At 37.0% G+C, this 25,446-nt stretch overlaps 1 protein-coding gene across 50 annotated transcripts in view; it reads left to right on the forward strand.

Moving 5' to 3' along the window:
• The window catches only part of SLMAP (sarcolemma associated protein), an 88,910-nt gene that overhangs the window by 33,801 nt on the left and 29,663 nt on the right, over window positions 1–25,446 (forward strand). For 8 of the 50 annotated variants that reach the window (XR_013775715.1, XM_079316923.1, XM_079316901.1 and 5 more), the window contains exons 4-17: window positions 4,903–4,975; window positions 5,807–5,843; window positions 7,252–7,314; window positions 8,346–8,441; window positions 8,701–8,772; window positions 9,453–9,593; window positions 10,229–10,366; window positions 11,609–11,777; window positions 11,863–11,913; window positions 12,550–12,600; window positions 16,079–16,141; window positions 21,614–21,670; window positions 25,006–25,089; window positions 25,354–25,413. Coding sequence is in view for 49 of the 50 variants with exons in the window: in XM_079316923.1 (XP_079173049.1) it covers window positions 4,903–4,975; window positions 5,807–5,843; window positions 7,252–7,314; window positions 8,346–8,441; window positions 8,701–8,772; window positions 9,453–9,593; window positions 10,229–10,366; window positions 11,609–11,777; window positions 11,863–11,913; window positions 12,550–12,600; window positions 16,079–16,141; window positions 21,614–21,670; window positions 25,006–25,089; window positions 25,354–25,413 (1,155 nt within the window). In the remaining variant the exon portion in view is untranslated. Of the gene's footprint in view, window positions 1–4,902; window positions 4,976–5,806; window positions 5,844–7,251; window positions 7,315–8,345; window positions 8,442–8,700; window positions 8,773–9,452; window positions 9,594–10,228; window positions 10,367–11,608; window positions 11,778–11,862; window positions 11,914–12,549; window positions 12,601–16,078; window positions 16,142–21,613; window positions 21,671–22,693; window positions 22,780–22,954; window positions 23,111–25,005; window positions 25,090–25,353; window positions 25,414–25,446 lie in introns of those variants that run through there. The other 42 variants (XM_079316938.1, XM_079316937.1, XM_079316894.1 and 39 more) reach the window with 17 other exon arrangements.

Genomic DNA, 25,446 nt, shown 5'->3' on the forward strand with positions numbered 1-25,446 from the left:
ATTTCTTTCTCTTTTTGGAGACTGGTCTGTATGGGGATTATCAGATTGTAATCAGTTTTGTCAAGACTTTTTCAAGTTTCCTAATGGATCTGCTGATTTCTGTAAGCATTGAACTTCTGGCCATGTTCTGTAGAATCCTACCTACTCAGTAATAAGCAGATTTGGCAATAAAATGTCAACTGCCTTTACTACTTTTCTAAACAAGACCTTTATAGAGCTTCTCCTTAAAGAGAAGTGTATTAGAGAAGAATGAAAGAATAATATTAGATTGGAAGGCTGATGATAAAGTTCTTTAAAACAAGCAACTAAATGAAATGTCCATCAAAGCAAATCTCTTGCAAACCAGCTCCCCTGAATCCCAACATACCAAACCATAGTATAACTGGAGAATTTCTTCAAGTGCATTAAATGAATAAAACATAAAGATGACATCTGCTCTCATGAATTTTGTCTTTAGCCAGACAGGGTTGTAATTCTCAGATCTGAAGTACCAGAGGAAAGTTAATCCATGTCTTTAAAGAAAATATTGTTTATTAGTAGTGGTGGTACTTTGTTGTGGAGAGCTTTTGAAACTGTAGGATTTTTGAGTGATTCATTGTAGTGAAGGTCTCATCACATTGTTTTACTCTTCTCAAAAACTATCTTGCAAAGATTCAACTCCAGGATGCCTAGCTGAAATTGCCTGGGAGTTATTTAAACTGTTTCCATGTGAAGTAATTGCAAACATTTATGAATACTAGCAGTATACATGAAAGAAATCAAAGGAATACACTGCTCATAAAGAACTTGGAACTATTAATTTGATGAGATGCTGTCCTTGCTAAGAGAAGCTGAATTTCTTCAAGTGTATTTAGACTAAAACAAATTTTATTATAACATTTACTTGGAAGAAAGATTGGGCTTGACTTGTTTTTATCAGCACATTGCAGTTAGTTCATGGAAACATTTGCGGAAAGTTCACAGTAAGCAAATTCTTGCCATGAACCTTTGCCAGTAATAGTTATTTGCTGTGGTTTTCTGTTAGTTTTACAAAGCACGATACATTATACAAATGCTGGTGACCTGGCATTTGTGTAATGAGTGATCAGATTATGCAGCCTTCCTTGTCCTTTTCTCTGGCTTTGAACATGGAAGCTGTGCTCATGTTACTCATGAATATGTTGAGCTCTCTAATGAGAAAGAGGATACAAGTTTGCTTTCCTCCCTCTCTGCTCTCCCAAGCAGAGAATGAAGATTGTATCATCACAGAGTGTTTACCTGTGAATGCAGTTGGAATGCATATAAACATGGGGTTTTCGCCAGTTTCTTTCAGTAGTCTCAGATGTTACTGTTAATCTAATCCAGTCATGAAACAGACAGGAAAGTACTTTTTAAATTGGTGATTCCCTTTAAAAGCACTTTGCACTCTGGTATTTACATAATGCCTTATTTGCACAAGTCATGTCAGCAATCTGCTGTCTGTAATTATAAGGCAATGACAACAGAACGAGTATATTTGCCCACGTAAATTCTGATTTTTGTCAGTATTGCTAGAATACACTTATGTTATTGTTCAGGCTGTGTTTTAGTAAGTAATTTCCTTGCAAATGTGATCTGGATTTGGGTCATTAAAATAGTGGCATGCTCAGTATGTGATTTTTCAGGTTATCAGGTATGAGCACTAATTGCTCAGTTTCCTGCTGCTGAGCCAAAGTCAGTAACAGGTCCTGGAGAAGTGTTTGCATCCCTCCTGCTTCCTTATTTGTCCACTTGCTGTATTACTGACAAGTGCAGGGGCCTGGCCATTTCTGCCTCCTTAATACAGCACTTACCTATTAATATCCCACTGTTTTTCTCTCTGTTAGCTTTTCTCCTTCTTTTTCCAATTGCAATGGTTTCTTTTCTTTTAGCACTTTCTAAATTTCTCACTCATGCCAGGACATTCCAAGTTAACTGGTGATACTTCCCTGCACTGAAAGGAGCAGAAGCACTGCAAAGCAAGGTCAAATAATACCAACATGGTTTAGTTCAAATGCAGTTTATGCACTGTTTTTCTAGGCAGACTTGGACTCTCTCATACATCTCTTCTGTCATGGGATGTTTGAGGGAGGTCATACAAATGGGGAGACCAATGTGTGCTGCAGGGCAGTGCACAGATCCCAGAGGGATGTGGGGAGCTCCCTCACGGTTGGGTACCACATTAATGAGTGAAAATAAAAACAAGAGCATCATTGGCAATTTGTCTGTCTAGGAAGCAAAAACTGAGACAAACAGAAATGGTTTGTGTGTTCGCATTTTGCTGTGGTGCAGAGAACCTGTTGGGGCTCAGGGTGGGTCACAGGGGATTTGGAGCTGTGAGATGTGGGGCACCTCCATGTTTTGGAGGGGACCAACAAGTTTGTGTCTCCAGTGTGGAACAGCAAATTGAGCAGGGTTTTACTCCGTGGAGAGAGCTGGGCTGTGAGGCAGCTGTATCACACCATGCAGAGGGAGCAGGGCTGTGGGGCGGCTGTTTGACACCATGCAGAGGGAGCAGGGCTGTGGGGCGGCTGTTGGACACCATGGAGGCAGCAGGGCTGTGGGGCGGCTGTTGGACACCATGGAGGCAGCAGGGCTGTGGGGCGGCTGTTGGACACCATGCAGAGGGAGCAGGGCTGTGGGGCGGCTGTTGGACACCATGGAGGCAGCAGGGCTGTGGGGCGGCTGTTGGACACCATGCAGAGGGAGCAGGGCTGTGGGGCGGCTGTTGGACACCATGCAGAGGGAGCAGGGCTGTGGGGCGGCTGTTGGACACCATGGAGGCAGCAGGGCTGTGGGGCGGCTGTTGGACACCATGGAGGGAGCAGGGCTGTGGGGCGGCTGTTGGACACCATGGAGGGAGCAGGGCTGTGGGGCGGCTGTTGGACACCATGGAGGGAGCAGGGCTGTGGGGCGGCTGTTGGACACCATGGAGGCAGCAGGGCTGTGGGGCGGCTGTTGGACACCATGGAGGCAGCAGGGCTGTGGGGCGGCTGTTCCCGCTCCGGGGCGCGCGCGGGGCGGGGCGGGGCGGGCTCGGCGCGCGGTGGCAGCGCTGGGGCGCCCCCTGGCGGCGCCGCGCCGTGCGGGCCGGGCGGGAGCGGCGGCCCCGCGGAGCGCCCGAGGTGAGTGGCACGGGCGGGGGGTGAGCTCTGGGGACAGCTCCGCTCCATCGGCAAACCAGCGCTTGCTGTACTGCCTTTTCTTGCTAATTCCTCTGAAGAAATACTATAGACCTGAATTTAAACCATTGCTGCTGTTCTGTGCAGTCACTACTGTATTCCTGTTTTCTGTGTTGCTTTACCTCAGGCTTTCTTCTTATTTTTCCAATTGCAACGAGCTGATGGCTAAAGGTCATACTGCAGAGTTTGGATATTGTTTCTTTTGTTACTGTTTTAATTTTTTAAGTTTCTTAGAATGCTTGGTACCTTTTCCCAGTCACTGTATATTTGAGACCTTTTGCTAGATGCCCATTATATCTTAATTTGACAGAAATAAAGCTCCTGCAGATTTTAGGAGATTTGTCAGTCTAGCTGTTGACAGAAAAACTTCAGAATTATATAATCTTACAGCAAACCTACCTGGTATGTGATCCAAAGGTAAAGCTGTCTGTTGGAATTTAATGTCAGGTATCCCAATGTTTTCTTATTAAAATCACTGATTTACTCTTAAAGAAAGAATTTTGCAGTATGAAAGCTATGTATTGCAGGGTGCAGCTAATATTGCTAATGTATTTTAAAATGTTTTTGCAAACTGCATGTATTCCATTATAAAGACCCTAAACCCTGCAGTTTAATCTCTTCTACCCTGGCATGTAAATTTAATACTTTACCAGGTCAGCTTGAAAAAGCAAGATGCTATAGCCAGGAGAATACATTCCCAGAGCATTTGCTAAATAAAGGTTAAAACCAGCTTGTCTTGGTTGGATCATTTCTCCTGTATTTTTAGATTCTATTGAGGTAGCTTCCTTAAAGACCTGTCTCATTTCCCTGGAGTGTTACCAGTGTCCTAAAACGCTCATTGCCCTTTTTTTTTTTTTTTTTTTTTTTTCTCCAAAGCCAGATTAACTGTTTTGCTGTTACTAATAACTGAGAAAGAAGAGCAGCTGTTTGTCTTTGTATGTTAGTGGATGCTGGAGGTATGGTGGTCCATGATAGGTGACCACACTCTCATTTGTATCTCACTTGTGGTAGTGCTTTGGGAACAATATACAGCTATCTTTCTGTGTATCTGGAAGTAATTTTTACTTCCTAATCCATAGAACCATCTTGGTGAAAAAAAAAATCAACCAAGACACATGTAATTTGGCTGTTGGCAAAGGCCTTGAAAATGGCATTTGTAACATTTTTTTAAACATTGTGTAGAAAGTTTGAACTTGATGTATGAATCAAATATTGCATTTCCTATTGCTTGGCAAGTTCCAGATCTTAAGTAAGTGTCAGTGACATAATTTGACCTTACCTTTTAAGTCCCTGGATATGCTTATCAGAATCTTGTCAAAAAGGCAGCTCATTATTTTGTTTATACCTCTGCATTCCCATTACCTGGTGCAGGTAAGATGCATTCCTCTTCACTCGTTTTTATGATCAAAACATTCACTTTTTAAACTTTAGTAAAGACAAGTTTCAGGTATTGCTGCATGTGAAAGAGTTGGAACTGGAACTGCACCACAGGCAGGACTGAGTACACAGCATGACCTCTCCAAGTCTGTAATGATGAAGTTTCCTGTGTCCAGAGGAGGTCTGAGAAGGCAGACCCAGGCCATGGTGCTTGAAGGTGTTCATGTCTCCTCTTTGCCTCACTCAAGGTTTCTTAAGACAGTTTACTTGGTTACTGTTACATAAGCACTGAACTTAAAATTAAGTAGTAATGGATCATGATGACTTAGCATTTGTTTCTTTTCAGTTACCCATGGATGTATAGTCTCCACAATCAAACTGTTTCTTCCAGATGGAATGGAAGCTCGATTGCGATCAGAGTAAGAATATGTATTCACATGTACCAAATTTCAACTTCTGTAGGATGAGGATTGGATGGGTATTATGTTTAAAATCATCATGGGAGCAATTGGATTTCCTGTGATCCTGCAAAGAATAACTGAGTGCATGGTTCTTTTGCAGGCATTATGAAGAAAAACCTCATTTGCTTATTGGTTTTTGTAATTGAGAAAATTATGTAGAATAAAGAAGTTCTCTATAAGAAGGGAAAAAAAATCCTGTATAGTTGGGCTTTTTTTGCAAGTTTACTGTTTACTTTTTTACAGTTCTGACAGGTTGCTCTGCTGAAATGGATATTAGAAACAGAAGGATATAGAGAAAAAGAAAGCAAATAAGCAGATTCTCCTGCCCTCTTTGTTTATTTGTGATTATTATTTTGGGTCTTTTAAATGCACATAGATTTGACTAAAGTGAAGCTAATGGAAACTCAGATGAATATTGACAGTGTTTTCTGTGTATATGCCTGGTTTTGAGAAATCTTCCAAAAGTAGTTGAAACCAAAAACTTTAACATTTTGTTTGCACTGAGTGCTAATCAAAAATTGCATAATTTTAGTCATCTTTCATTATCAACAATTTTGTGAAGTTTATTGCTTATTTAAATATCCTTTTATCATTAGTATCCAGAAATTCTTGTGTCAAGTTTTAGGGTGGCTTTGCTTACTTGTGGGAAGATAAGTAAATTACTATAGAAGATTTTCATATAATTTCATGTCCAAATAAGAAATAGTAAAAATTTATGCTGTTATGTTTTTAGTTTTGATGAAAATGTCCAAGTACAATATTTATTTTGTGTCCATTTTTATTTTTCAGTGTTATCCATGCTCCATTACCAAGTCCTGTTGACAAGGTAATTCAGTAGTTTGCAGGTTTATGCCTTATTCAGACACATGCTATTTTCAAAATTGTTATCAAGATGAAAAAATAGTGAAGTCTGTTCAGTAACATTCAGTAACTGTCCACTGACAGTTTTTACCTAGTTTAATATTTTGAGTGACATTTAAGGTAGAGGTCTAATGCAGTATTATGGTGTATATTTGAAGGTAAGTTGACTTTTTACATTGTGGCACCTGTAACATGGCTTTGGAACAAAACCATTGATGTTAAGATGGCTAATTTCCAGGTGCAGGTTGACAAGTCTCCCATAATTTAATACTTGATGTTCTGTGGAACCCAAGAAAAGCTCATGATCTGGTGTTAGGATGAGATCTATTTTCTTTGCATCATGTGTTCTATGGAGGAGAAGCTGCTCTGCACAGTCTGGAAAGGAAGAAAGTTCCCAAGGAAGGTTGAGACCAAACTTCTCTGCCTCCCTTGTATAGCCAGAGTTGCTCACTGTAGAGACAAGGAGTCAGTATTGCTAAGTGTAATTCTTAAACTCACTTTTAGTAATGTGGGGGACTTGTAGAAAAGCTGTTAATAAATATTCCCTTGAAAAAAGTGATCAGGAATTGATTATTTCTCTAGTCTCTAAAAAGAAGGATTAACTTAAGTAGGTTCAAATCAGGTTTTTATGCACGAAGAACAAAATTTCAAGAAACTCTGGAAACTTACTTGTGAAACCAGCAGCCCGAGGAGTTTATAGACTGTGTTTAAGTTGAAATTTCAAAACAATATGTGTGCCTTGGATCCAGGACAAGGGTAGAAATCCTGAGGAGGGACTGCAGATGTAACTGTGGGAAAACAGTTAAAAATTATTTCAGTGTAAGAAACCTACAAGAATTAGTATGTAAAATGATTGGCTGAAATAAACCCACAGAACAACTCCACACTGTTCTCCAAGTAAAGAACAGTTTGTTATTATTCAAAGATAATGCAGGTATTGCTTAATTCTGAAATGGTTTTTTATAAAGGGAGATGATGATGATAACTTGTAGGTCAGCAGGAAGTGTGCAATCATAATGTGTGATGATATCAAGATGGAAGCCCACAATTTGTGTTTGTGCTTAAGCTGAATGGCTTTGCCTTTGTACCCCTTGGTTCTTTTTTGTCAGTTTTAACTCAACTGTACCAAAAGGTTTAAACTCATTGTTGTGTTGGTGGTTCAAGAACTTGTGCAGAAACACAGTGGGTCTAAACCCCGAGTAGAGAAATTCTGATTAAAAAAGCATAAATAGTAGCAGAACAAGAAATGAAGCAAAATGCTATTATTAGATAATCTGAAGTCTAGCTTTGTGATTAGATTTAAGTGAATTTTGCATTATTTGTGTATAGAGAAATTCAAAACCATTCTGATTCTTACTTACCTTCTTTTTCAGGTTGCTGCTAACACTCCCAGTATGTATTCTCAGGAATTGTTTCAGCTTTCACAGTATCTACAAGTAAGTTTTCTTTTAAGGACATTTAGTTTGGTTGAACATTTTTGTTCAAATCACAAATCTTATTCTGTGGCTTGTATCTGTTGGAAGCTACAAAGGAAGGGACAGTGCTGGCAACTCTTCTTCCTCACTGGCATCACCAGCCTTTCTGTGCCTGCTTCTGTGTCAATTTAATAGGTGTGCTTTTCCCAAGATGTTATGTCACAAAATTAGACTTCTAAATGGTAGCATATTAAACCTGTGCTGATAGATAAAAGTAAACTCTTGAGAAAGGATGATAAAATCAACTTTCTGGGAAAAGCATAGAAGAGTTTTTGCTGGTAAATTCTATCCAAGCTTATATACTGTATATTAGTATATTAGCTTATTACTGTATATAAGTTCTATTGGGTTTTTTTTGCCTGGTTTTGTTTGATAATGACAATTTTTATTTGTTCACATAAAAGCTTTTGAGATAGATATTATCTTCATGTGTATTTGCTGACATAGCAGGAAGGAGCTCATGCAGATGCTCTTTCTTTGTAAGCCAAGTACATATTCACTCACCAATCTGTTCACTCTCCATATCCTGGAGTTAATAAAAACGCTCTATCTTCCTGTCACAAACCAAAAGTCAAACAAAAATAGTAGTTTTTGCTTGGCATTTCTCTTTTGTGACCTCATTTGAGGACGAGCAGCTCATTGCGTGGAAGCTGCCAAACTGTCTTTTGGTGTCTGCAGTCTTGTTACTCAAATTATTGACAAGACAAAGTGCCTTTAAATCAGGAAGAATGAGAGTGTGTCCTCAGCATATGCAACATAGCTTGAAAAATGAAGGTTTAGGAACCTGAGATTATAGGAGATAGCATTTTCTGATCAAACTATCCAAATAAATCTGTGGATGGATAAAATGGAATGGGCTTATTATGGTTTTGAACAAGTCAACAGTGTTTTCTATTCATATTTCCTTTTTTTATTGTATTTTGGGATCTCTTCTGTTGCCTCTTATTTCCTGAGTTCTAGCTGAACTGACTGGTGCCCTGCTCTCTTCACAGGAAGCCTTACATCGGGAACAAATGTTGGAACAGAAGCTGGCAACCCTTCAGCGACTACTTGCTGTCACACAAGAGGCTTCAGATACTAGTTGGCAGGTATCTGCAGGCATCCTTTCCTTATGGACTGAAATAAGCACTGCCTGATAAATTTTAGCTGTTAATGAGGGGGGAAAAGCAGCAGAAATAATAAAAACTTTATGGAGGGTCTCCAAAATGTTTAGTAAATTTAGTGGTTGTGTACCTTTGAGCTATTTAGCAGTAAGTACTCCAACAAAATTCAGATCTTTAAAACAGAGCTCTACTGGCACTACATTAAGCATATGACAATTCTAGGGTGATTCTTCTTTTTATCTAGGCTTTAATAGATGAAGACAGGCTGCTATCAAGACTAGAGGTTATGGGAAATCAATTACAGGCTTGTTCAAAGGTAAGTAGTTCACTTAAAGTCATATATTAGGAATTCTGAAAGGCAGCTCTTTTCAAGTGTTTTGAAAGTATCTAATTGTAGGAGAGAATTTGGAACGTAAACTTTCCAAAATGAGCCTTTGCAATTTTGGTAATGTGAGTAGCACCAGAACTGTACATCTGCTCTGTATTTCAAGGCATTTCAATAAGTGGCTGCTGTTTTCATTGCCCATGTCCTGCCTGATATTCAGAGTTTCAACTATGTGCTACCCTGATTGTTGTTTAGGCCACCTATGCCTACCTTGGATTTTAATTTTTGTTTTATTTCTCTTTCCTTTTAGCTATCTACATTGTAAGAACTTTTTATGCAGGTCCTGTTTAAGTTCTTTCTTCTGAGACCTGTTTGTCCAGTTCTATGTCTCCTAGGTTTGACATTGTCTTAGCAGTGCCCAAAAAAGCACCATAATTTTCCTGGGTCCAAAACTCACCACTGAAGGTGTACTGCTATACATATACTTCAAAAACTAGCTTATTTATATACAGTCATGTCAAGAATCTTTGATCACTGAGTTGTGCATAACATTTTCTCATCTATCAGAAATTGCAAAACATTTTTTTAATATTACAACTTTTATCACAATCTAATTTAGTTAATGAGCAAACCAGTAATTGCTCTATTCTTGAACTATTTTGCATGTGCAGAATCAAACAGAAGACAGTATACGAAAAGAGCTTATAGCATTACAGGAAGACAAACACAACTATGAGACAACAGCCAAAGAGTCCCTGAGGCGGGTCCTTCAGGAGAAAATTGAAGTGGTCAGAAAATTGTCTGAAGTGGAGGTACTGAAGTTTCATGCCTGGTCTTCTGGAAGTGCTGAAATAGTTGTAACTATTTCTATTTAGATTCCTGCCTTGTTGGTGTAACGTGTATCTGTTGTACTCTGACACTTGCAGGATATTAAGTAGCAGTGTTTATTTCTCCTACTGGACAGGACTACGATTGTTAAACCATTAATGGGAACCTATTCTTTCAGCTCTTCCCTTTTCTCCCACCTTTCCAAATTCATGAATCTGTCTAACAGAAGTTACTGTATGTGGGACACACAGGGAAAATTATGTACATGCATTGAAAAAAATGCTCTAAGACCTTGTTTAAACTGCAGCATTTATTAAAACATACACTTAACCACTTGTACAAAGAACAAAAGGAGCTTTTACAATGAGCTTTTACAGGTAAAGTGTTAGGCACTCTTTTGAAGCAAGATTTCTGCCCCCATAATATTTTGCATTATTCTATTTTCCTTTATTTTGTTTTCCTTTATCATTATTTGCTATGTTCCCTTGGTCAAGAAGTTTCATAAGACTAGTTGACATCCTGTGCATATATACTGCTTAGAAAAATTAGAACATCTACACTGTTTGGTAGTTTGTCTGTCTTTTGTTACTATTTATTGCATAATAATTCTGTCTTACAGCGGAGTTTAAGTAATACAGAAGATGAATGTACACATCTGAAAGAAATGAATGAGCGGACTCAGGAAGAATTAAGGGAATTAGCTAATAAGTACAATGGAGCTGTAAATGAAATTAAAGATCTTTCTGACAAGCTAAAGGTAATGACAATTTCATCTGACTTAAAATAGAACTGTGATAAATGAAAAAAATACGGTTTAATTTCTAATGCAGCAAACAAATGGTTAAGAAACTGGTTAAACAACAGTTAATAACAGAAAGATGCATATTATCTACATATTCTCTAGGTGAAGTTTTGATGTAATTGAAATTGTCATCAGCTGAGTAACTTCCTAAAAAGGTTCCCTCTTCATTCACTTGGAAAGTTACTGTATTTTTGGGGCTGAAATACATTCTAGTATAAAATTATGTGTAGTAATATAGAACTTCATATCTAGCTATTAATTAATCCTGGATATATCCAGGACTAATAACTTTCAAGCTAATCATCAGAAAGGTAAGTAGAATAAGAAACTAGAATTAGAAATAAATTTGCGTTTTATGTTGCCTCTGTGCAATTGCAACAAACAACTAGTTCACCACATTGTAATAATATGGCTCATCTTCCATCTTGCTATCAAGTTTGATATTAAACTAAATATCTAAGTGTATGAATATTTGAGGTTCTTCATGCTGGAGAACAGAATAATCACTTTATGATAAAGCCTGTTCTCCAACAGTCTCCAATCTAGATAGATAAGAGTGGTAGAGGATGAAGGTAGTTGGTGTTATCTCTGGAGACCTGAGACAGTTTTTGCATTTATCCTGGATAAATACTGGAATTGGAAAGTAGGTTCCTAGTTCAGTACCTCAGAGAAATTTTTTTTTCCAAATTATAATGTTATATCGATGGCCTTAAGGCAGTTGGTTTCTCAGTAATGGGTTGATCACTGATTATTGGTATACCCAGAAGGATCAAAACTGAAACTTATTGCCTTGTTTTGAGAAGGAGGCTGTTTAAAACTTAAGCTCTTGATATCCAGCAAGGAAAAAGATGTGACTTGGAATCAAGGTAATCTGTGCAGTGTACATTCAATTCAGAAGGGTTCTTGGTTTTGATTGAATTGAGGTGCTGGAGACTTTGGCCATTTCTTAGTTCTAGGGCCATTTACTGTTGCTGTAAAATTTATGTTGCTCAGTCAAAAACTTAAGATATTCTGAGATTTTTTGCAATCTACTTGAGGTGAAATTTGTACAAAAATAATTAATTTTTTTTCATTGTCTTTATCTGATTAGCAAAGAAAGTTATTTATATATATTTAGTTATATAAAAATCGAGAGGATCTATTCTTCCACATATTAATTTTGATTTTTTGGGAATTTTAAAAAATCTTTTTGAGCAGGTGGCCGAAGGAAGACAAGAAGAAATCCAGCAAAAAGGACTGGCTGAGAAAAAGGAATTGCAGCATAAAATAGATGAAATGGAAGAAAGAGAGCAAGAGCTTCAGGCAAAAATAGAAGCTTTGCAGGCTGATAATGACTTCACCAATGAGCGGCTGACTGCTTTACAAGGTTAGTCAATAGCGGGGGAAAAACTTTGATTATTTGTTTTTCTTTTAATCTGTGAAATACCTTTTTCTTGGACTTCTGTTTACAGTACGGTTAGAGCACCTTCAAGAGAAAACTCTTAAAGAACACAACAGTTTAGGTAGGTATGATCAATTTCTTCTTTCAAGCTGCTTTTCCTGTTTGCTGTTTCATTACTTTTGTTATGATAATCTTGTGGTCTCGGTGTGTGGCAGAAGAGCTCTGGTTGCAGCTGTGGTTGCAGCTCTGGTTGCAGCTCTGGTTGCAGCTGTGGTTGCAGCTGTGGTTGCAGCTGTGGTTGCAGCTGTGGTTGCAGCTGTGGTTGCAGCTGTGGTTGCAGCTGTGGTTGCAGCTGTGGTTGCAGCTGTGGTTGCAGCTCTGGTTGCAGCTCTGGTTAGCCCAGCAGGGAGCTCTCCTGGGTCCGTGTCGGGGCAGGGCCGGCAGAGGGCACTGCTGCTGCGGGTGTTCGCTCTGGCCCGGGGCTTGGAGGGACCGTTAGATATAAAATACTTTTTTATATATAAATACGCATGTCTGTGTATGTAATAGGCAGTAATTCTTCGGAGTTAATAATCTCTTAGACGTTTGAACAAACAACATGATCTGTAGTAGGAGACACATCAGACTTTGCCTGGTTTGGTAGTTGTGAGGAGGTGGTATGAACAGCCAGGTACATTTCAAAATGCTGTGTTTATAAAGAAACAAAACCCAAACCATTGTTCTTGGTTCCAGAAATAATGCCCTTTCTTAATCCTAGGCATACAAGTTGACGACTTCATACCTAAAATTAATGGGAGCACAGAGAAAGGTAGTGTATCTGAAGGCTACCTTTTGTTTTATGATTGATGTTTGAAAATGAACAATTCAAAATGTTCTCTGAAGTTTTGCGTGAGATTTTTTTCTCTTTACAAGTGAATTTATCCACTCCTGACCAGCAATTTTTTTTTTTTTTTTGCTTTTACTTCCAGTCACAGTGTTTTTAGAAAGTTCTGTAAAATACAACAAGACTATTTGGAGGCTTTTTTTTGTTGGGTTGTTTTTTGTTTGTGTTTTTTTTCTGATGGGCTATCACTGGAATCAGAAGGAGTCTACTGCTTGAATGATGTCGGAGTTCTGGCACAAGAAAGTAGAAAAACTTATTGATTGTTTTTTCTTTTAATTTTCCCTTGCAACACCTAGACATAGTGTTTTTTCTAGGAAAATTGGGTATGCTAAGTAAAGTCAGCAAAACCTGTGCTTTTTTAGTAGCTTTAATATGAAAAATGTGAGTATATAAAATGTATAAGTGGAAATGAGCATTTTAAAACTCAGGAGTATCTTGATGTGCAGCAGGAATTAATACATATTGGACTAAGTGATAGCGTATTTTAAAGGCGAGTTAGAGCCAAATATTTTAGCACATCTGTCTTAGCTAAGTTATTTGAGTGAAATTGTCCAGTATCACATAAAGCAAAAGATATTCTAGTTATAATTCCAGATTGTTTAATTGGCTGAGATATATTTGTCCTCTCATGTTAATTTAAATTTTTCCCTTGATGAAGCTTGCTTCTACAATCTGAGGAATTGTGGTAGCCTTGTTTTGAAGGTTCAGGGACTTATATAAAGAGCTCATGGTTTTAACCAATATTCACAGTGTTTAAGGATTCCTGTATTTATATTTTTGAAACAGGATTTTATATGCATATTTGTAGTTTATGACATCCTTAACTAAGGAAACCAATAGCAAAATCAAAAGTTAGTCATGACATAACCTCATGACTGGTCCTTAATGGAGCAGGAGGAGAGAGATCTGTTAAACACCTACAGGAGCTGCACCAAAACCTCCCCTAAAGCTGAGTACTGGCTGCCCCAGATGTCTTAGCATCTACTGAGGGTAGCAAGCAGGACAGTGAATATTTGTTCTGTTCACTGCCATGAGATTTTATTTTTGTATAGATTGATCCATCTTGCTGATGCATTATTTTAGGTTGGTAATAGCTTAATATTTGATAGAATGAAAGATCTGTTTTTCTCTTTTATAAACTTGAGCTAATTCCAAACATTTCGTACAAGCTGTTGAGCTCTAACTTCAAATACAAATTATTTTATAGAGGAATAATTTGTAACATCATACCAGATTTGGCTTTTTTTAAAGAAACTTTTTTTGTTTGTTTGTTTTTAAATTATTGGTAGCAATGTCATATGAGATTTTTGAATATTAATACCTTTTACAAGTCCAGATTTTAAGCTTGTCCACTTAAACAGCATTCTGTGATTATAATTAATATAATTATATCACTGAAACTCACTTTTTTGGTCAAAGGTGAAGAAGCAATCCCTTTGGGACTTATTTTGAGTTGTAGAAGTCAGTGTCATTTGAATTGATCCATGACAAGATAGATTCCTCCATCCTATGAATAACAGTGGAACTTTGCTTAAACCTGAAGTTTTAGGAAGCTGTTTTCCAGGTTATTTTTCTTTGAGTACAGACAACATATAACTGCTCATTCAAGTTCTCTTTCTGTGTGTTTATACAATCTATCACCTTTTTTGTTATGCACATACTATGCTATTTCATTATTCTGTATTTTAGTGTAGTTTTTCATTGTTCTGTATATCTCTGCCATACCTGATCCATCTCTATTTCTCTGGCATTTTACAGTTTACTGCCTTGTGTTCTCTTCATGACAGTCTGTGCCTTTTTGCATCTTCCAGTCCCTTATGTAGCCCTTGTATGACATATGGGCAGTTATTTACTCTGCCAGATTTTGAATTTTGTTCTCATAGAAGCAGCAGGAAGCAGTTAATGCTGGGTATTTTGTGGAGGTTTTTTGAGAGGTTTTCTGGTTTTGTTTTTTTGTTTGTTTGGTTTTTTGGGGAGGGCCTTATTTTTTTCTTTGTTTTTTGTTTTGTTTTTGAGGAGCTTTTTGTTGGTTTTTTTGGGGGGTGTTTGGGGTTTTTTGGTTGTTTCTTTTTTCCTATGTAGTTTTGCATTATTTTAGAAGAGCTGAGAATTTTGGGTTTATAATGCAGATTGAGCAACATTGGTAATGAAAAGAGGAAAACTGTAAAACCCATGTAAAATCAGTATGCTTTTAAAAATTCCTTTTGTCTCTCTTTCTCTGAAAGTGTATACACAGGCAAACTACCTGGCCATGACAAGAAAAATAGTTTTACATTGTTTTTTCTGTAACTGTAGCAGTCAAGAGCTGTGTTCAGAGTAGAGGAGCTAAAAACTCAGAGCCTCTCCAGAGGCTTTTAGTAAAAGAAATGTATTGAAAGATAATAGGCAATAATTTTTTCTCATTGGACATACAGAAAAGCTGGTGCAGAAAAGAGGAACTTGTTTGTGCAGCAAGCCCCTGATAAAAGTTCTGTAGAACTAAGTTGTTTCAAAAAGTGGTATTTTTCTCAGTGTGTTACACCACACCTGGCTTTCACCTTTAAATTTTGTGAGCTTGTATTAGCTAAAGAAAGATACGAGAAATTTGTATACAATCATTTAGAGGACCAGCTAAAAATGAAAAGGAAAAAAAAAAAAGGAAGCTTAAATTTTACAGCCATGGTGCTGTTTTTTACAAGTTCTGTCCTTGTGGGTTAAAAAAAAGTTTACTTGTTGGAGTAACTTTATAATATAGTAAAGCTTAGTATTGCAGTTGAGCTTCTGATGTCAGAGCTAATGATTGAACAATTTAGTTAGAGTGTGCCACATTCTGCAGCTTTGTACTAATGACAGCCTTTTCCTACTGCTGGACTCTTGGTCAAAGGATTTTTGAGGTTCTTCAGAAAGGAAGTGTTTGCACCTTGAAGTGATGCAGGATTCTGATGGAGTTGGGTGCTGAACAAGCATTTGAGTAGACCTGGGAATGAAGCCCAGTTTTAGGAACTTTGCTGCAGAATTGTCTTTTCAAAGTGAAACTGTTTAAAAAGTATAGGCATATATTCAATGACACTTTTAAAATAGAGGGTGTTAGATATGAAGAGTCAACATGAAGTTTGATGAAAAACTTTGAAAATATCAGTTTAAAGCTAATAAAAATGCTGAAGCTTATAGGTTAAAAATGTTTCTTTTGAAAATGCAGCTGAAGTCCTTGCTTCAGATCAGTTTAAAAGAGTAATCAATTTCCTAGTATGACTCAGACATCATTTCAAGTTTGTCTTGTCTGCTTGCATATTAACTCAGATTTGATTCAAAGGTCCATTGTAAATACACTGACAAATATTGTTAATATGCTTTTCAAATTTTTTGTTGCATCAATTTGAAAATGATAAGAAGATGTAAACTGAAGTGTTTCTTTCTCTACTAGAGCACTTTCTTTCAAAGAGTGGAGGGGACTGCACTTTTATTCATCAGTTCATAGAATGTCAGAGTGAGTACAAGAGTGTTGACATTTGCTTTAAAAACAACAGAAAACACAGAAAAGGTGGATGAAACCAGAATTTGGTCAATATTTAATATTTCTGTAGTAGCAGAAATTTTCTAAGCATAGAGTTGTGGCACTGTGGTATTAATCAGATGTCTGGTAGAAGCAGTAATAGGATATCTTTGCTCTTGCAAAGTGACAGTCACATTGTGTCTTCTTCAAAGTTCATCCATTACTGTGCCCTGACCAGCAACACACGGTGTTTAAAACTGGGTGCAATTTATCACCTGTTACAAATTAAGGTGAAACCTGTAATTTTAAGCAAACATGACAAGCAGCAGAAGGATAGAGAATGAGGTGCCTTTTCACATATCTATAATTTATCTGATAATTAAAGGCCTTACACATTCTCCAAATTAGTTGTAACAAAAGAACAAAAGGAAAAACAAGTCCATAGTTTGTATGTGGAAATCCAAGAGACTATTTTAAGAAAAGCAGAAAATTGCAATACCAGTCTTTAGAGAGATGTGTTATTCTGGAATGTGAAACGTGCTTTTCAAAGCAAATGCTTTTGAAAATGAGTAATGAAACAGCACTGTCTGCACATCTATATTAAGGAAAAACTGAAGATGTTAATACTTTCTGCCTACTGAAAGAAAAGTATCATAAGAATGCAGAAAAGCAAAGTGCTATTAAACTTCAAGAAAGCCTGCTTTTTCTTTTACTTCAGAGTTTATAGAAATTATGTACCTAAAATTGAGCAGAAGAGGGTTTAGAAGCAGAAATAACAGGATCATTTTTGACATTATGCCCATTGAAGTCTTTCCTCTCAAATTTTCATGACAAAGTGTAGCAGACTGATTTTACTGCTTGAGTTCCAGATTGCAGTGCCATAAACCAAATGATGTGATACTGTTAATGTTCGTCTAAGGAAATTTAAACTTTTATTTTAAAAATGCCTATTTAAAAAATTAATGACTGATAGCTGTCTTCTGTCAGGCTGCAGTTTAAAATAATTATAAATTTTGCAAAGATCTTGTATGAATCTTCTTTCCATACATAAAAATGAAGTTAAATGCTTGAGTAAACTTTTTTTGTCTAGAACATGAAGAGCACACTGTGTGATGTTCAAATTGGTTGCCTGTTTTCATTGTTTGGCTGTTAGATTAACCTGTTTTGGCAAAACTTAGGTTAGTATCACTTCTGCAAACTGAATGTGACTAGTCCTGTCACTGTTGAGAAGGAAAAGTGATCAATGGTACCTAGTAAAATATTCTAAGATTAAAATTAAGATCAGTGGATTTATGCCTACTCTTTCTCAAGACATTGAAAACTTCAGAGTGAAAACACTGCAAGGCCTCGACTGCTTCACTTTTAAAGGAGTTAATTAGTTCAAAAGGGTTCAGTATTTTTGTATTCATGTTTTTTGTGACATTCTGAGATTTTTCTCTCACATCACGAAAAAAATCCAAATCATTGACATTCTTTTTTTTTTGGACCGAAAGTTTGCCTCTTCCAAATTCAAATGTGTTTAGTCAGGCCTCACAATATCCTGAACTTAAAAACTGCAGCTGTAGGATCTATTCTTTTCCTTTTGTGTGTCAATGCTGCCCTTCAGTCCTATTCCTGTTCTTTGCTCTGTGTAGCATCAAGAGTTCAGGACTCTTGGGAAGAAGAATTACAGTTCCAGAGATTGTCAGGAAGTCAAGTTTTAAGGCACAGAGCAAATAGTGTATAACAATATCATAAAGATTGGCAGTACAGAGGAAAAAGTTCATCATGTGGTAGTATGTTGGGGTTTTGCCCAGAGATTTAATGTACTAAGAGAGGAGCAAGTTTGTTACTTAAACAATAATGATATAATAAAAATCCCAAAAACCAGACAGTTTGTAAAACCCAGCTTCTGTAGATTTTTAAAGATATTATGTAATTATTTTCATTTTTAAGTACAATGCACTCACAATATCATCCAGTAATGTGTCCTGATCTCTAACATCTGTGAAGTGTTATGAAATCTGGCTCTGAATGATCTGGAAAGTCTCTTACTTTCTGATCATTACATCCAGTTCACTTGTTGCTCATTCCATAGCTTTTTTTTAGTAACCACTGGTCAAAATCAGTGATTCCAAGAGCAGAAGTCATGGTGCTTTTTTTGATCAGTATGTGATATGCATTATTAGCAAAAATGTGATGATGTACAGACCAAAGTGAGATTTGTTGCCCTGCTATTGTCCTGTCTTTCACTCCAGTCTAACCCTTCTTCTTATTTTTTCCCTTACTTTGTGGTTTTTGCATTTAATTTTAAATGCAGATCAACTTTTCTTTTCACCAAGCTGATTTTTGCAAATTTATTAATAGTAGTTTTTGGGTGGATTGAATGGATTGAATTATTTTTAACTTTTCCTTTGACCTGCAGGTGTCAATAAAGTTAAAGTCATTTAGTATCACTTTTTACAGACGGTTGGAAATTTATGCCTTAAAGTTCAGGTTTTTTATTGGTTTTCAAACCTGGCCTACTTCAAAGACTTTTGATGCCAAAATATAAATGTAGAGGGGCCATGTTGTTTAAGTGATAATTGTACTGTTAATAGATCTTAGTTATTATATTGCACATAGTGATATGCAACCTAAATCTAAAATGGAGTTCTTAAATTGAAAAGATAGGAAGTGCCCAAAAACCTAAATGAAAGGTGTCTTTAAGCTGCAAATGGGAATATGAATTATGTTAAAGACAAACTGAACTATTAGCTTCACAGCAGAACAGCAGGTTGTGTCAGTAAAAACATGAGTTATATGTACCTCTTTACTTTCTGCTAAGTAGAGACTGGATAGTATGAAAGCCAAACTTCTTTTGTGCCAGAAATTAAAGCTAGGATCCTCACCCTAATTTATGTTTTGGTAGCCAAGATTGCATGTGTTGATTCAGGGAAAACACTAATTGATTTAAAACCAAATGAGGTTTATGAAGTTTTCTGAAAAAGTAAAGAGGTGTTTGAAGCAAGATGTCTTTATCTTTTCTTTCTCATTGTTGTCTGGATTCTGCTATTTTTTGTGACTTGGGTGGTAACAGTGAAAAATAAGGTTCTATGGAGTTCAGAACATCCAATTTTCTGTTATCTAAATACCAGCACACTGAAATAAACTATTTTTTGTTGGCTTATGCCATATATTAGCAGTAGCATTCTTTGAAACGTTTTTGAAACTTTCTTATTCTGAAAGTTAGGAGAGGTGTCAGTGACCAAGTGCAAATCACTGGCTGTGCCAGCTTTGTGTCAGGTTGGGCAGAAACTTGTGTGCTGCTGCTCAAGGTCTTGGCTGAAGAAACAGTGCCAAGGAGATACCTGTTGTACAGATGGTGAAATCAGTAATGGACACTAGAAAACAATAAGCCACCATGGAAATATTAAAAAAAAATTTAAAACAAAACAAAAAACCTATGCCTGCAGTTTCCTTTAGTCATGGAAATGGAGTGTAAAGAGCTGCTGCAGAAGTTTCAGTTGGGAAAACATCTGTTTCAAGAAGGGTTGTTTCTGTTTTGTATTGCAGTTATTCAGGGTTTAGCAGTTACTGAATTGTGTAAGCTAAAAGATCCATCAATTTATAATGCTAAATTTTCCTCTATAAGCTGATTATAGAAGCTTATTTTAAGCTAGCAGTCTAGCATAGTTGAGGTGTTGCCCCTTCAGATGAAGCAAAAGATGTTTTTGCATTCAGCTGTTTTATTCAGATCTACAGGGAGAATTCCTCAGATTTTTCTTGCTCCCTTCCCCTCTACCTGTCTCCACAGCTGAGTCCTGGAATAATGATATATGAAGACTTTTGTTTAGATTTATTTTATTTTAAAATGGAAGAGGACTCATATCACTCAAACTACTGTCTTATGGCTGCCAGTAACTTGATTCCCTCCTCAGTCTAGGCACAGTCATTCTCATGAGCTCTGAGGAACTCGGGGGTGTTCTGAACTTAGATGATGAGTGATCTCCTGCAGTTACTTGAGACCTAAATCCAGTCCTGAAAATCCAGTGTGCTGTTGCATGTTCTGAAGCAGTATTAGTAAAATATTACACTAATGCAGGATAATATTTGTAGATGAAAGTAGGTGGAGGGAACATCTCTTTTAGACTCGCTTATCAGTGTGAGGGAGGGCTGAGTAAAGGACAACCTTTTGGTCATGAAAACCCTTCTTCAGACTTCAGGGCTTTCTGTCTGAAAGCTTGTTTACCATCTAAGGTTATAAAAGTTATCTCCTGCCAGATCTTGTCCTGCATCTGTCCATAGGTTGTCATAGTTACAGCAATATGCCATCAGAGGAGTAGAGGGACAAGTTAATCTCCAGAAATACTTGAAGCTGGAAATTGAAGCTGACTAAAGTTTTTTGTGGGGTTTTTTTTTGGTCGGTTGGTTTGGTTGTTTGTTTGGTTTTTTTTAATTTGAAGAGGATCTACTGTCATCCAGCATCTTTAGTTGAACTCTCTTGTTTGTTCTGTTCATTCAGCCTCTGTGTCTGTTACCTGTTGACAGCATATGGAGTATCCAGCAAACTGCATTCCCTGCCTGGCTATCAGGGATCTGACAGGGAGAGTATGGAGGAGAAGCAGAGGCAGCTTCAAGCCTGATATTTCAGGGGCTAAGAGCTTTCAGCATGGGCTAAACTGCAAAATCTACTCGATACTTCTGTGTTGACATCGCTTCTTAAGGAATTAGAAATGAAGAAATCTCATCTGCAGAAAGAAATTAATTGATCAATAGGTTTTTTTACTGTCTTTGATTAAGCCAATCCTGTTTTCCCCTTGGTATTCTTGTTTACATTCATGTCCTAGCAGGAGTTAGGATGAAGTTAGCAATTTAGTCTCAAATTCCACTTCTGAGATTTTTGTGTACCTCACATACATGAGTAGTCTTCACTAAAGTAGATTTCGTTTAAAAACTCCGTTTTTCAGGAACCTGAATGTAATGCATTCCTAGTTTTTTGGAGGTTTGTGCTGCTCTCTTTAAACAAGGAAAGGCTGTTTCTGTGCACCTTTTACAGGCACTCTTAAAAGCAATTGTGATGGCAAGGGGACTTTATTGCTATTTTACTATGGTATATTTCTAGATTTCTGCTATGTTGGGTGGATGTTCATGCAGCCAGCTCTTCACGTTCCTTTTTTGATAACTAAACTTGAGAACTGTGTTAATTATTTATTGCTTCTGATTAGCTTTTTTTTTTTGAGGTACATAAAATTAACTTTTCTAAATTCTCATTAGTGAAATGCAGCATTATGTAAGTTAATAAGGAGAAATAATTATGCACTGTATCACAAAGTTCTGGTAGGCTTGTGTGCTCTGCTTCATTGTTCAGTGCCAAAATAAAGTTTTTGTTCAAGTCTGACTAGGAAGTAATATTATCAGCTTTTAATTTGGTCATGGAATGTATTCTACGTAGATGCGTGCAGGGAAAATTTGAGCTTGGAAAGTAACACTTATTTTGTTTGGCAGACAAGATCATAGATGAAGGACATCTAACCAAAGTGGAAGAAACAAAGCTTTTGAAAGGTTAGACTTCTGGATTATTTAACTGTTTTTGAAGCATGCTTTTTCTGTCACTCAGTGCATGTTCTGTGTTAAACCAGCAGTTTGAGTTTTGATTGAATATGCATTTGAGGAGAAATTCAATAAAGGGGAAGGAAACTGTTTGCTGAAGTCTGCTCTAAATACTATTGTAGGCTAAAAAGATTTAATAGAAACTATTTTTGAAGGTTGAGTACATGAAATGCTAGTCTCAATATTGACTGAGTTCTTACTTGAATATGCAATTTTTAAAGAAAGTAATGTTTGTAAATTCAATTCAAGCTTTAGTGCCTGCATGAATTATAAACAGGATTTTGGACCGCATAGAGATAATGTTTGGTGTAATTTTAAGTTTTAAATAAAAGTGTATTTTAATTGGACTATTTTCTATCTTACACCCTCGTAACTTTAAAATAAGTCTTAACCTCCTAAATGTGTCTTTTCCAAGTAAAATATATCTGTGCCTCTAGCTCTTTTCTCTAATGTATAAAGCAAGTTAAATTAAAGGAGCTAAGTCAAGGAATAGTCATCCTTACCTTACAATGCCAAGGTCAGGATTGCTACCAAGTGTGCAGGTCAATATTTCTCAAGTGCTTAATAACATAAGATGGTTTGGACTTGCAGGCTCACTCCTCTCTTGCATTCTTATTAATGTCTGGATATTCTACTTCAGTTCTTTACCCTCTGTCTTCCTGCAAAGTGTTGTGTTGAGTAAATGTTAGTTTGTAAAAGATCCAGTGTTTCAGAAACATTTTAATTTATCTTCCCTTCTTTAGTGCATGGAATGGCACCTTTAACTCCTTTCTGTATGTGAGGAAGCTATAGACAAGGTGCCTTATTTGGCAAAAGAATGCATACAATAACTGTAATGTAACACTTGCATGTCCCTTCCATTGCAAAGCTCTGAGCTATTTTTAGTGTTTGGTAATATATTCTAACTCGTCAAGTATGATGTCAACACATTTTAATATACTTTATCACTTTGGCTATATTTATTCAGCTCAGTTTTATTATGGGAAATAGGAACAACTGCTGTGATATAATATAGTACAGGAAAGAGTTTTGTGCTTACGACTGTGGTTCCAGAATAGGAAGCAGGTTTCTAATAATTTGTCTGTCTTCTGCAGTTTCACAGGTAGAACTGGTGCATCTTTCCTTTGGTGCCAAATCTTTTGTGCCTTGTTTCAGAGGGGGAAGGACAGGAGGGGGGAATAAGCTAATGTTCCAAGGGTGGGTGGGAAGTATATAAGGGGGTGCTGTGGGAGAGAGAATTAATTCAGTGGTTGGAACTTGCACTGTTCCTCCCATTTTGCACAGAGCAGGAAAGCAGTATTTCCATGGATGCCCAGATATGGTAAAGTTAGTTGGATATGGATCTTGCTCAGCTTAGTGCTTCTGGATCGGCCACTAACAAAAGTGACATGGGTGAGGCTTTTAGGTTATACTTTTCTTAATAGTTTGAAAAATAATGTATTACTTGGTTTAGTAATTATTACAGTTTTGATGACAATCCTGTGAGCTCAGTTCCGTTTGATAATGTAAAATGTTTTGATTCGTAACACTTTTAGATAGTTTAAAAACCTTATTCCTAAAAATAAGAAAGATCCCTTTTTTAGCAAAAAACTATCCTTCCCCAAAGATTAAGTTTTTAACTACAGCAATCATTATGAATTTTGATGTCTGCTAAAATGGGAGTTGTGTTTGGAATATCTGCCAGGTCTGAAGCTCTAGTGTGCTTTAACTGTATAGGTGCTTTTCTTCTTCCTCTTCTCGTGATTTGTTTGCACTAGGATGGGAAGACTCTTCATCAGCTGCTTTGTTTGTACTTGGTGCCTGTTTCATGTACAAGTGGATGTTAATCTAGCACTGAGTTGTAGAAAACTCTTCGTTTTAGATTAAGAAAACTTCAGAGGTTTTTTCCTGTTAACCTGACCGTGTTGTCATGTTGATTTCCTTGTGTAGCTGCACAGTTTCTACTTCTTTTGTTTTGGGGGAAGTTAGTTTTGTGTATTCTCTTCTTATTTGAAAAGATGTCTTATTCCCTTGGTTTTTACTAAATTTCATACACTAACCCTGTTGTATAACATGATTTATTTATTGATGTGCTTCTTTCTTCCCATGTGCTGATACTTCATTTACTTAATTGTTGCATGCACGTTATCTATATGTGGTGAAATTATTTGTGTTCGCTGTGCTTTCTCCGTGGATGGTAGAAATTGTGGACTAGGAATGCTGTACTGACCCCTTTTCTTATAATATCTCTGCCTGGAACTCGAGACTCAGAGGAAACCTCTGTTAGCCTCCAGGTGGGCAGCAGTGCTGTCAAAGCAAGGCTCTCATTAGGCAGCCAAGAAAGATTTCATTTTGCATAACCTCCCCTGAATGTTGGTGACAGTTGCTTGCTGACAGACCTGCTGGGTTAGTGTCCACACCAGAGATGGTGTATCTTTTTTTAATGGACCAATCAGAGTTAAGCCAAAATTGTTATTTAAGAAAAAAATTTAAAAATCTATTTCAGTCACATGTAATATTTAGACTTTAGTCATAGGTGATTCTGTGTGGGACAAAGATGCACTGGTGTAATTAAATCCTCTTATTTTGAAAATATGTGTTCTCCTCTGAAAATCTAGAACTGGGAAAAACTCCCAAGCAACAGAAAATCTAGCAAACCAAAAAAACCCCAAGTCAACTGTGGCTTCATTAAGGTGCATGTAATAAAGTGCTGAATTATATATTAACAGGTATTTCATAAAGGTAGGGGTTTTTTTGTGGAAACAACATACACTGCTTCTCTTAATACAATTTAAACCGAAAATTCTATAGAAACTAGTGTATTAATTTATATTGCTGTGATTCTAGTTGTTCACCACACTTCTTTTGAACAGTATTGTATGTACAAGACTTGTTATTACAAGACTTACTATTTTCTGTCCAAAATACTGAAACACAGTTTTATTCCTAACAGCAGTTTCTTTCTGACTTGCAACAGTATCTGCATTGTTCTAGTTTTCTTTACTTATTTGTTTGCTGATTGAATCAGCTTTTCCACAGTTCCAGCTGGCAGGAACACAGCATTAACCCAAGTTCAAGCTGTGCACGAGGCAATTGCATCCCTTATTAGAGGCTAGGCTGGGTTAATGACTCCAGGGATGCAGAATCCATTTTAGCCCAGACTTGCAAAGAAATAAGCACACAGCAGGTTTTTAACTGTTTCATGAACCAAGTTGTTTTCTACTGACATTTGGCACTAGTTTGGGGTACAGGAGGAATTATGAACAAAGCATTTATTGATTGTAGTTGCTTTTCCTTGTCTCTTGCAGAGAACCAAGCACGAGTCAAAGAATCGAACGATTTGTCCGACACCCTTAGCCCGAGCAAGGAAAAAAGCAGTGACGACACTACAGGTAAGAGTTTAACTGGTATTTCTGTAACCTCTGGTTAGTTTGAATTAAATCTGGGTAATCATGAGCATTTTCTTAAAGGAATGGAGTGTATTATGCAGTTAGAGACAAGCTTTGAGCAGTGTTGTCTATTTTGCAGCTTTATAATTTGACTCTTGTAAATAGAGAAGAACATAAAACCTTCTCTCCATGTAAAGAATGTGTATATGAGAACTGTCTTCAGTCTGTCTGCCCTCTGAAAGGTGTGGGGATTTTTTTTTTTTTTAGATGCTCAAATGGATGACCAAGATCTAAATGAACCTATTGTCAAAGTAGCTCTTCTAAAAGGTAAACAAATTTACTTTTGCAACTTTAGATGCA

Source organism: Erithacus rubecula (genome assembly GCF_903797595.1).
Source record: "Erithacus rubecula genome assembly, chromosome: 13".
NCBI classification, from domain to species: Eukaryota; Metazoa; Chordata; class Aves; order Passeriformes; family Muscicapidae; genus Erithacus; species Erithacus rubecula.